Below are 12,979 nucleotides of genomic sequence, written 5' to 3' on the forward strand. Positions count from 1 at the left end.
TCAGTTAAATAAAGTCTTAAAGAAAAATTTAAAATCATTTCCATCTTCTGTAACTTAAACCAACCTAGTGAGGAAAGGTTAATGGCTGTTCTTTCCAACTTGTTCCTCTGTCTCTAAATGCTGCCACCTCCCATCTTTCCATGGTGATACTTAGTTTTTACAGAGTTAAGCTGCAAGAATTATCTCTTGTCAAAGCTAAACCTTTGATCGTTACTATAGACAAAAACTAAGGTAAATTTAAAAAAAAAAAAATCGGGAGACAGAGTGACAAGTGCCTCTATTTAAGGGTTCCTGCTGGGGGTAAACTGAAGTAGTTTGGTATCACCTGATAATCCCTCCTCAGCCAAGAAGGGGAATCAGGAAGAGAGGAGCTCAGTGGGTTGAAATATAAACAGATTTAAGGAAATAATCAACAAAAAGTATATAAACTTTATACTAGAACTAACCCTAGGGAACAGCAGAGGGAGTGAGGGGCTTCAAACTGTGCACCTTCAGCAAACTCTGCCCTTTTGTGGGATACACTTGTTAACCAGCTGGGGTCAGCTGCCCTGACCTAAGCTCCCAGCTAAGTCTGGGCAGCTACTGGCCCCTGCTCCCATGGCTAGCCTGTGGTTCTGTCCCAGTGAAAGCAGGATGCTTGTGTGATTAGTTTTGCAAACATGGAAAAATAACTTTCAGTTATGTATCATAAAAGGAAGGATAATTTCCATGAAACAGTTGTCTGTTCTGCCTTCATTGGCATGTGAAAAATATAAAAGAAAAGATGGCTTTTGTTAATTTATTTTTGCCTCCAAAGTTACAGAAGGCAGTGGTTTGTCCTTTTAAGTAAGTGTAGTAGTAACTTGGATAACTGTGGCAGTATCAGGTGTTATGTACGTTCTACCTATGTCTAACAACAGCTCCATCTATATTATGGCAGCAGAAGTACTCCATAGTTAGACAAAAGCTTTGAAAAGCTAACTGTAACTTAGTTAAGTCATGCAGATGTATAGTATCCCTTTGAACTCTAGTTTTACATCTTCTGTTAATCAGTCCTAACTAGAGTAAAGATGTGGTTTAGCAAATACCTGAAGCTGTGTAGCTCAGTTCATTATATGCCAAGTATTACATATAGTCTCTTACTAACCAGTGGGATCCCACAACCTAAAACATCTTGCCCTAGGTAAAGGGTTTGGCTCATCACCCTGTAAGTCTTTAAGCACAGACAACAGTGACACAGAAGAACATAGTGTATCTGCATATTTCAGTCCTTAACTGTGCCAGAGTAGCAAGGTGGGGCACAGGCCCAGCTTAAATACTTCAGTCAATTTTTAAAAGGAAATTCTAAAAGCAGAGCCCTGTTGGTTACTGCCATGCCTGTTTTCCATTGTTTCCCAGGAAGTTGTTGTAGAAAGTGCTTTTTTTGTTGCAACGAAGGTCATGATCTGCACTACAACTGGAATTACATTTTAGAACCTCCCAGGAAAGATGACAGGAAGCCCCTTTAAGTCTTAGTAAGCAGCAGAAGTAAACAGAGGACCACAATGTTACCGTTAAATCCCTCAGTGCTTCCTTAGTTCTTAGTTCTCAACCTGAAAAAACTGAATATTGCTTCTTGAGATCCTGAATACATTTCTGAATAGAAAAATATTTTTATTAAAAAAAAAACACAGCACATTTTGACCACTACCATTTTGAGTCAGAACTAGAAATTCACCTGACATCCCCTTTTAGTTTGCAGCTTGCCTATGCATTCACTAATTGGCTATAGTTCTGCTGTTGTCTGTAAGTGGCTCTATCAGAACAAAACCATCATTTAATGTCATTGCAAGAGTTTCAGATACATAAATATAATTTAGCAAGAAAGTGAAAAGACAAACATTTATTTTAAGTAGGGTTTTATACACGGCATGCATCTGAAAAGAAATTCTTCATCACATAACTATCACTCAAGTTCCCAATCAAGGGTGAACAATCTCAGACATGAAGGAAAAGGGTACCATCACCTACACTAGTATATACAGAGATATAAAAATACACACAACAGTTAATTTTACAGAGCAACAGAGCTGAGTGAATACTGTGCACACTGCACTCTCCAAGTTTGGACAGCTGAAGATCCAAACTGCAAAGGCAACAGGAACACTTCAGAGATCATTATCAGGGTCAGAAAAAACAGCATCAGAAATCTGACACATTGTAAAAATATAAGGCAGAAGCCACTTTCTTCTGGATTGTAGGGAAGAGCAGATCACGCCAAGACTCTCCATTTCTCATTTTTAAAAGTAGTTCCAGCAAGGAGTTGTACATGCAAAACATAAAATTTGCATCGACAGTGCAACAACAGAAGAAGAATACTGAACAGTAGCTCAATCATACAAACTTAAAAAATGTAACATGTACTTTATGCCTCTCTCCTCAGAAAATATCAAGGATTTGTCAGTGCATTAGTGTTAAAGTGGCATTAAAAAAACTTCTGCTATTATAACAGATGCAGAATTATTTTGGAAATGCATAGCATCTACATTTTTATTGTCTTTGTAATTATTCAGTTGGCATAGGCACCATTCTAGTCACACCAGCATTAAGATTTCTTGGTGGAAACAGCCATTCTTACCAATTCATCCACAGTTATTCTTGACTGCTTGTCTTGATTTTGATTTAAACAAAATTTTAAAATTCAAAAATATGCCCTATGAATATTAAAGAACTATATACAACATATACCTAAGAGACAGGGTTAGCTGGCTGCTGTATGCGTAACACACTGAAGAGAAACATTCAAGTCTGACAGATTTTTTTTTTTTTGAGATGAAAGGCCTTTGGGTTGGAAGCATATCAAAGACAACAGTGCAGTAGGCTGAGAATTCCTTTAGCTCAGTTCTGAACTAAGGCTTTGTATGATAAAATATACATTTGTATTTGGTGCAATGTTATTGTCAATTTTAGAATCTAGATCACATCAATACTACAGTTTGTCACTCTAGTAAATGTACGTATCCATCTTCTATCACAAACTCAAACCTTTGTGGGGAGAAAGAAATACCAAACACTAAACCTAATTTTTTTTCTAATTTGACATTCAGGAAACATTTCTAAGCCAAACAAACTATAATCCCCCCAAAAAAAACATATGGTAGGAATTCACATCCTCCTAGTCGTTACCAAAAGTTAAAACATACCCTTGCATTTTACTATAAAGAAAGATTTAAGATTTTAAACTGCTACTTCAAATTACTTTTCACATTTTAAAATTTTCCATTATCCATTCATTCTATGCTTGATGCCCCCTCTGATTATCTCCCAGTGTTGCCCTTCTCCTGTCATTCCTATACGGCCTCCCTCTAAAGTTTCGCTGATACTGGTAGCCATCATCCCTGCTTCTGCTGGGTGGCCCTTTCCAGGCTTCCTCATTTCTTTGGAACTGGTATCCTCCCCTACTGGAATAACCCCACTCAAGTCTAGGCCTTCTGCCTCCTCCGTAAGTCTGGTTATAAAACTGCTTGGATCTACCACTTCTCAGCATATCAGAAACCTCACTCTCATCTTCAGAGCTCTCTTCCCTTGTTCTCTGTGCTCTGCTTTCTGGTTGCAGATTACCAGCACCTTTGGAATCTCGACCCTTATCCATCTTCTCCTTACGACTAGGAATGCTATTTTTCAGTTCATTTTTCGTTGGTTCTGCCAACAGGGATGAAGTGTTGGCCACTGCTGTCCGCCTCTCAGTCCCCTGTGTTTGCAGAGAACGATTTTGCTGCCCAGCTGCTTTTGGCTTAGCAGGAGAAGCTGAAGAACAAGTTTGATCCAGTTGAGGTGTCCTAGCTGAACTGTCCTTCGGGGCACTGCCTTCATTGCTCACACCAGCCACAGGGAATGGTACCGTGTTCAAGCCGCTGCTGCTGCGAGTCTTCTGAAGCTGTTCTGCACAGTTTACTACAGGAACTGGGGGGCTGCATTCTTCAGCCACATACATGTTGGCAGAGGTGCCAGGTGCTGCCTCTTTGTCATCCGGTGGCATGACAACATTGGGTCTTCCAACTGAATTTTCAATGAAACCCTGAACTGGGTACCCATACCAAAAATGAGGAAAGAAAGGGGGTGCTATTGGAACAGCCCCTAAGAAGTGATTGTGTCCAAAGGGTGGCTGTGGGAACATATTCTTCCCTCTCAGGGACTCCTCGTAGCTTGGATGAAGAGCTTGCACTGGGTTCTCTGGTTCTACACAGACCTGTCCTTGACTTTCCGACACCGGGGCTGCAGGTATAATCAGAGGCAGTGATGGAGATCTGCTGTCAACCTGTGCAATCTGACCGTTGGATCTGACCTCGCTCTGAACAGGAAAGTGCCTGTTTGTTCGTGCAGTTTCGTTCTCATTCTGAGTCGGTGGAGTCTCCTGGAACCAGGGGTTGTGTGGATACACAGGAAGGGACAGGTTTGGGTACATTCTACAAGCAGCTAAATAGGCCTGGTGCAGGGGGTACAAGTAAGAGTGGGGTGCCCACATAGGACAACTGTATGCCTGCAAGGCAGGAAAAAAACAAATTATTTGGTCTCTTAAATGTTCAGACAGATAAAATAGCACACAGGTAATTTACTATTTTGAAACAGTTAATTTACAGGAAGTGAAGGCTAATTTTATTTATGGTGCCTGCCCTCAATTCTAAATGTCTAGGACTCCAGGATGATGATCTAATTTTTTGTTTCCCTTCCAAATGCAGCTGCAATGGGCAACACTTATAACCAATAAGAAAACTTGAAAAAATTTCTACAGTTAAACACATAAAGGTATTAAGTCAAGCTTTAGCTATGCATTTGAAGACACATTTCAAAATAATTCTCCAGAATCACAACTATTAATTGGCAATTTGCCCTACTAGCTCAGCTTTTCCAAATTTTAAGGGATAACAATCAAAGCAAGAAGTCATAGCACACACATTTTCACTTAAAAAAAACCCAAAAAAAACCAACTGAGACCAAACAATAATTTGTAAAGATTGAAATACATATATACATACACACAAGCCAGGTACCAGCTGTTAGTGAACACGAGCTATGTTCACAGTGCTGAAGTCATCCACCTCAGGTGGTGACCCCCTTCCCTCTACTTCTGCATCAACCAACCAGCACAGTGGCTTATGGTTACATTGCTCAGCCTTAAGAGTTCATAAACACAGTCTTTGTGTTTGCACTGTGGTAGGTAGCAACTGGCCCAAGAGCAGTATTGTAAGATGTTTTTATAATACAATGTGCCAAATGTGTATTTCAGGCCATACAGAGCAGCATGCAAGGTTGCTGGAGGCACAAGGCTCTTATAAGAAAACACTGGAGCAGGTAGAGGGCAGAGCCTAAAACCTGTCACAGTCTTGTCTGTGCCATCAGTGGAAACAGTGCTCAGATCAAGGGATCCTGAAAAGCCAACCCAGACCTCCTCTCAATAGGAACTACTTAGTTCACTCTGAATGAGCACCTGGAAGGATGTGTGTGGACAATGGCATGACAGGATCTGGAACCAAAGCCTTGGGCACAGTAATGCATAAAGTAGTTCTCAGGTCTACCACACTACTTGGTCACCAGCTGAAGAGCACAACTAGAAGAACATGACACTTCGACCAGTAGATGGTGCTGAAGCAGCAAAATGCGCTACCAAACCGAAGAAAATTTTATGGTATAACAAACAAAACCAGCAAGTTTGAAGAGTTACCTTCACACCAAGATTGAAGAAAAATCTAAGAATATTCTTATCTAGAAAACAAAAAAAACATACAAAAATATCAGTGAATACCTAAGATATTACACTTCATCTGATCCAAAAATTTGTCCTTGCATAAAGGTCCATTTCAGTAGAGAAACACCATTATTAAGCTGCCACTTACATGTCTTTGGTTGATTTGGGTGGGGGATTTTTGCCACAGTAGGATATCTAGGACAACTGCAGTTTAAATTTAAGTCTTAACAGTTTGTGGAACTGAACTTCTAGTTTTTAAAGTAACAGTTCAGTAAACAAAGACTACCATGCAGTCAGACATGATACATTCTTTATCAGCATATTCCATATTTATAGTATGCCGAATCCTGGATTTTCCCAGACCAGTAAGAAAATGCTCAACAACTTCTAAGTTTTTGATTACAAGAGAAAACCATTTACTGTAAATGGAAACAGTTCTCCAAAGAAAACCTTTACATTCACAAAACCTCAGGTTATGGCGAGTCAAGCCAAGAACCACAAAATTATCGTAACATATTTCCAGGTGTAACCACCACTTAAAATAATGTTAGCAACACAAACTTAAGGAGTTGCAACTGTATTCACTATCCCTTCCCACACCTTAAAGCTTGGAATTCAACAATTACACCTTTTGACACAGACTAACAACAGGACCAAGGAAGTTGTCTTTATCTACACTTCGAGAAAACCCCTTAGGAAAAACGGTATAAAATCCAGACCACCTGCTAGCTTCTCACCTTTAGGCAAGTCTTCGCCAGTATTGCACAGGGAGTAAGAGGGTGCAACAGCTCTTTCTCCCTTTTCACTAAAAGGGAATCCAGGGTATAGTGGATCCTGGTAAGGATTCAGAGTCTGAGGCAAAGGCATTAAAGGCTGGTTAACTGCTTGTAGCGACACAGGAACTCCAGCAACTGGAGCAGATGTTACCTGAGCCTGTGATACAATAGAGTCAGGTCCCGTTGCTGGGGCTGGGGCTGCCATCAATGAAGAAGCAGGTATTTGGGCTGGAATACCTAAGGGGAAAAAAAAACACATCTCTCTCAACTCTACACGATCACAAAAAAAGATGGCAGCAGAAAAGCAAGTTTCAAAGGACAGAAGGAAAAAAAAAAGAAAAGAAAAAAGATATTCAGGAAGTCCTAGGAGGACACTCTTGAGTCAGGAAGTCACAAACACAAGATTTTGCTAAATGCAGAGAGTAGTTTTCATTAACAGTGAAACAGCTAAGCTTTCCAGAAATAGCTAACCCCTACCTGTATGTATTTTTCAAATTATGAATACCAGAAGGAAATAGGAAGGGGAAAAAGGAGAGGAGACAAATCTCTGCAGCTCTCATTCTGACCAGTCATTTACAGTCAACTCTGAATCTGAACTCAGATCAGCTGGGCTATACACCTTCTGTCACAGACGCAGTACTACCACCATATGTGAACACAGTATGCTGATTTGAAAGCTAGTTCTTGCACAGAAACACAACAACAGGAGAGAAGATAAAAGCACCTGATTCAATGAGGAATACTGAATCTAAGTTAATTTCACGTATTAGAAGATACACACAGCATGGAAAAGCCTTTCTACTGGCTTTGCACCTCTGATCCAAATAGATCTCATGAGTCCAGACATAGCAGACCCAAGCTGAGTCCTCAGTGAAGCAATGAGCTTGTTATGTGGGACACTGAGCACAAATATATATCAAGTTTCAATATGCTGATAATATGTTCTTCCCTAAACAGATCCTCAGACTAAGCCCCCTCAAAACTCAACACTATCCCACCCAGGAGTAAAACAAGAGTTGAGTACGCATCCCTCTTCTGCCTTCAGGTAGGGAGTTAACTATACATATAAGCAAAGAACTCAACTTCCAGCAGTGAAAAACTATATTCCTATAAATGAATGCCTTCAGAACACGAATTTATTAGAAACAGTGTCTCCTGGAGACATGTTCAATTTAGCAAGACAGGTTAAAGTATTTTTGAGGGTTAGTAGTTTCTGATTTATGTTAGTATTTCTTCAAACCTGCTGGTCCATAGGTTGTTGGCTCACTCGGCCAAGCTGGCACAATGGCTGGTACAGAAGGCACTGCTGGAGGTAAATGCACCTCAGAAAAGACTGGTGAGGGTGTTGGATTCACACTCGGTAAGCATTCTGTCACGGTCTACAAAAACAAAGAGATCACATTATGTTATTCTAAATCCCCTGCTGGTGACCCCTAACATGACTCAATATAATCCAGACTACCACCATCCCATAGCAAAATATTAATTAGTAACAGATCAGGCTATACACATAAGAAATTCTGAGATATGTTATATCACAGTGAGCTCTGAGCTCTACCCCGAACACCCTGTACCACAGCCATCCATCAGTGTTACAACCACCTCCACAAGCATTAAATTTAGTCTTTCCCATCCAAAAAGAAAAGCCACCCTCACAAACTATTACCAATAACCTTAGAGAAACCTGGAAAAGCAAAGGTAAATAATTTAAAATTAAAAGTATGGTTATCTTAGCAGAAAGATATTAAATAACCCCTCTCAGAAGAGAAAGGATACACTTTTACTTTTCTATTAAGGGCTTCATTCCACATTTTTTATGCTGGACAAAACAAAATCCTAACTGTATTTATGAAATTTTAGCATTATCACCACAAAAATGGCTACATGACTAAAAGCCAGTATTATAATACATACGTGGCTGTGATGAAGCTCCCCTTTGTCTGAAGTCTCCTGACTGGAAAACTTTGAAATCAAACAAACATTCCTTACTTGCTCAGCAAGAAGTGGAGAATCTGTTTTTACTTGTTCCAAAGGAGATGAAGCTTTTGGGTAACTCTCATCTTGACTATTCTTCTAAAGTAAAGTTAGAAACAACAGACAAAGCTAGTCTAACAATAAGATTTACTTTTCAGAGAAGCATTCAAAGATATTAAACCACTCTACATACAAAGTGGGGAAAGCACCCAATGACTATTATACTAGCATAACATTTTGCTTGTTGAAAGGACACAGCAAAGGTTAAAAGCCAACAAGAGGCCACAAATCTTCATTGAACTTCAGAGATCATAGTTTGTTAGCACAGTAGCTATTAGTAAACATCAAATCTGTGGTCACATTATACTGAACGACTAAGAAATTAAAATTCAGATTCCTAAGTGTTCTCGCTAAGCCCGAATTTGAGAACTCAGATTGCAGAGAAAGACTTGTAAGTATGGGTTACAGGGGCTGAGGAAAGCTGACAGCAATACAGGCCTCCAACCTTAGAAGTATTTCACTGAAAGCTGTAAAGCAGCAGCAGCAATCACAGCTCTAAAGGCAGCTATTGCTCTGCTAATCATGTATCAGAGAAGCAATAACATTAAAAAAAAATTTGGTCTTTTCTTTAAGATTACCTCAGATGAATTTGGCTCAAGCTTCTGACTTAAGTGGGTCTGCCTGGAATTTGACTCTGTAACACCAAGACATAACCTAGTAAATGAACCATTACACCATTCACGGCTATCACAACTTAAGCCAGTTAAAGTTTGTCTTTCCAAAGTTAAACCTTCAAAACAAAACCTACCTCAAAACATATTACTTCAGAAAACTTAAAACCTCAATTTTTATCAACATTCAAAACATCCTAAAATAAACAGTTGTTAGAGCAGTAACAGAGCAGCTACTTCCACCTGGGTTTTCAAAGCTCTACAGGAGTTCTTTACTGATGTCTGTTAACCATTTCAGCAATGCTTCCGAGAACCAGGAATTAAAAGTAGATGTCTCTTTGAAAGACACATCATTCATCCTAAATCCCTCCTAGTGAAAAAGAAGTTTGTACTTTGATTCAAGTCAGAATGTTTTGCTCTTCATTTCCATGTTCAAGTGTTAAGATAACAGAAGCTTAATGTTTTGTCTACTTTTGACTGAGTAAATTGAGAAAGCTTCAGTGGTTCAAAAGATCTAGAAAGTTTTCAGACTGATGCAGATGGTGCTGAGAATAGTCACGGCATAATCTTCCTATAATAAGATCTGTACAAATTCTTCACAGTTGCTTATGTTCAAATCTGGTTACCACTGCTTGCCAATCAAGTTTTAAGTTTAATAGTAGCCGCTAAATAGATACATATTTTTTAAAAGCTTAGTAACTGCACCATCACAACACTGTAAATTAAAACAAAATTGATTATGAGAATTACTGCCAATTCCCCAGGCATCAATTGGAATCTCAAACTGCTCAGAAGGAAGTATGATTTATTCCTATAGGGTTTTTAACCTAGTTTCAGGCAAGGCAATTCAGAGCATCATAAAGACAAACAAAACCCCCACAGCTTCAAAATCTATGATGACACTGTGGTAAAGAACTTTCTCTACATGAACATTCTTTTTGGCCTTGCTGATGAAGTAAGTTCTCAAACTAAAGTTTTCAGATGTTTGGGGCATGAAAAATAGGTGACATCCGTCCTTGTGAGACCATTCAAGAAACCATTACGTGTTGTAGGAGGGACTAAGGAGCACAAATACCATAAAATACACAAGAGCAATGCCTCTGGTTTTGCCACAGATAAAGGAGAAAAAAACCCTAAAAACTGAGGAAAGGAACAGCTTGTAAAAGGAGACTGAAGAGTCTGAATTTTATTTAGTCAGAAAAAAAGAAGTGGAAGAGGCCAAGTCCAAATTTGGTGTTCATTTATGGAAAAGGTGACAGGACAATAAAAACTAAAAAAAAACCCCACAACCAACAAAACTATTGATTTAATTTAAGGAAGATTTACTAATTACCTCCTGACAGCTTCAGCTTTCCTCTACTGCCACATTCTACTTTCTCACAGAAGAGGAAAAGCTTACAGTCAATGAAGAGAAGCTAAAGAGTGTTACAGCAGATTTGGGGAAGGGGGGCTGGGAAAAAAAGGCAAATTTTCACCATCTCTTTCTACTGTAGATGGGGGTGTAGGGCGTGTCTGTCTGTTCAACTCCTGTACACCATGTTCTCCCCTTTCTGTGCCCTTGTGTGCTAATTCTTAACCTTGCCACACCGAATACTTTTACCTGCTTTCCTCTTAACTGACTCCAGTAAGCACTCTTAATACTCCCCAACTGGCACTTTGTCACACTCACTAGAATTTCAACATGATCTAATTTAGGGTAGCTCTGATAGTCTTTTCATATATCTCATTCCTTTTCCCATCTACTAAAAAAACCCCAGCAAGGAGCCTACTCTTTCACATTCACAAAGCAGGAAAACATGTACTTTTTTTTCTCTATCCTACCTTTGCTACTTTGACCATAGCTTAGCTTTGCACTATTACTTAAGATAATTGTCCCCTCATAACTAAACAGATGCCCTATCTTGAATAAGTTCTTAGGCTGGTACTAAAAACAAGCAAAAAAAACCCCAACTTGATCTAAACCCATTTATTTTTACCTTTATCCTTCTGTTCTTCCACATCTGCTGTCCACTTGTTTCTTCTCTCATTATTTGAGAACTTCTTCTGGTTTGGATTATCCACAGTCTGTGTTGCAGCCTGACAGACTGACTGATTCTAAAGTTTACAAAAGCAGAAATATGGATGTTTATAAGAAGTCTATAATGATGCTTTGCCATCATCTGGTATGATACTATTATGCCTTCATGACACATACCACTTATCTCTGTGACAGGCAGAAGGGGGGTGGGGAGGGAAGCAGTCTTAATCAGGTGAACTCAGATACACCCACTCTTTCATTCATTGCTAAATTTTGCAAAGTGTCCTTCAAAAGCATTCTTGTCATTAGCTCACATGACAAACAAAAACTGCTTCACTCAGACAACATCCGCTTCAAAAACCACATCCTGCTTCTGCAGGTGAGCAGATCCAGCACACTGCTAACCACAGCTCAGAGACACAGCAGCCCCTGTCAGTTCGGCTTCAGTCTTAGTCTGCTCTTTGCAGCGCAGAAGAGCTGTACGTTTCTTCTTCTCTACATCAATAGAAATCATTGCTGATCAAGAACTAAAAGATACCACACAGGAATTCACTTCCACAAAGCAAGAGACTTAAGGCCCATCTTTCACCTATTAATTCTTCCCAGCCCTGGTCTTGTTTCTGTTTGACCTAGAATTTAAACCCAAAAAGCCCCACAGGTCTCTACGATAACCCTATGTAAAGAGCAGCTCTCTACACAGAGAATCTGCTTGATTCCTGGATGTACTGAGATTCTAATCCACTTTCTTTAAAATTGCATCAATAGAATAATCTCCCAAAATCCAAAGGCTACATTCTTCTCTCAGACATAGAGATCCACTGAAGCCAGCTCAGCTCTACAAGTCTGAGAAGGAATTTGCATTACTTAGGACAGCAGGCAAGTTCTCACACCATTATGTTCTCAAGCTAAAAAGAAGTCACTTACAAATGTAACAGGTTACATGTCAACCAAATCAGAAATAATCACCTAATCACCTCAGATATTCATCCAAGCACCACAGTGCCATTTTACTGAGCTGCTTCTCAGCTACATTAAGCTATACTTCAGAGCAAGTTCTGTCCTCACCTTGAAGTTTGATCTCAACATACAAGAAAAACACATCTGAGTAACTGTAGTGGAGTGCAAAGACTTTCAAAAACCATGAAGAAAGTAGCCCATGGCTTCCAAAGCTCACACATCTGCCATATTTACATGCCTGAAGAATTGTGTATGGTGGACATGAATTATTCCAAGCAGAAACTACTATATAATCAAGATGAGGCACATACATAAAGTATGGTAAATTCACATATTTCTGTGTAGAAAGTGAGTGTGAAGAAAACATCCTTAACTTTTAAATTGTACTGTAATGCAAGGACAACAAATCAACAATTGCTCATTAAAGATTCATAGACAAGTATGAAAAATGTACGATTAATGACAATTTAAAAAAGCATACGTTGGAAAGAGCAGGAAAAGCTTGTTCATCTCTCTGCTGGATCTCATAAAGTGAACGAGATTCTTCTATGGCCTGTTTCTCCCTGCGTTCCTCTGGAGACAGACCAAAGTAGTTACAATCTCTGCTGCCATGGTTCAGATCCTCAGTTCTCTCCCGGTCTGGTTTTCTGTAAAGGAAAAAACAAAACAGGACAACTTTGACAAAAGAAATTCAGTTATCACTGGTATCAAACACAATGCAAACTCATTATTTAGAAGGAAGAAAGAACATAATAATATAGCACTGCTTATGTGATTCCACATATACCAGATCCCTTCCTGCCCACTGTAAGTTACACGTGCACAACTAAAGGAAGGGAAAGAATGGATTTTGTCCATGATTTATTCAGTTCAATACAAT

General features: G+C 39.3%; 1 protein-coding gene across 5 annotated transcripts in view; it reads right to left on the bottom strand.

Annotated features, from left to right (window-relative positions):
* Nucleotides 1–1,846: 1,846 nt before the first annotated feature.
* The window catches only part of OTUD4 (OTU deubiquitinase 4), a 35,554-nt gene continuing 24,421 nt past the window's right edge, over nt 1,847–12,979 (bottom strand). For 3 of the 5 annotated variants that reach the window (XM_051617696.1, XM_051617697.1, XM_051617695.1), the window contains 8 exons: nt 12,581–12,746; nt 11,102–11,219; nt 9,093–9,148; nt 8,395–8,553; nt 7,721–7,859; nt 6,442–6,717; nt 5,681–5,721; nt 1,847–4,498 (listed from right to left, as the gene is read on the bottom strand). In XM_051617696.1, coding sequence (XP_051473656.1) covers nt 3,254–4,498; nt 5,681–5,721; nt 6,442–6,717; nt 7,721–7,859; nt 8,395–8,553; nt 9,093–9,148; nt 11,102–11,219; nt 12,581–12,746 — 2,200 coding nt within the window. In that variant the 3' untranslated portion in view covers nt 1,847–3,253. The remainder of the gene's footprint in view (nt 4,499–5,680; nt 5,722–6,441; nt 6,718–7,720; nt 7,860–8,394; nt 8,554–9,092; nt 9,149–11,101; nt 11,220–12,580; nt 12,747–12,979) is intronic. The other 2 variants (XM_051617699.1, XM_051617698.1) reach the window with 2 other exon arrangements.

The sequence above is a fragment of the Apus apus genome, chromosome 4 (genome assembly GCF_020740795.1).
Source record: "Apus apus isolate bApuApu2 chromosome 4, bApuApu2.pri.cur, whole genome shotgun sequence".
NCBI lineage: Eukaryota > Metazoa > Chordata > Aves > Apodiformes > Apodidae > Apus > Apus apus.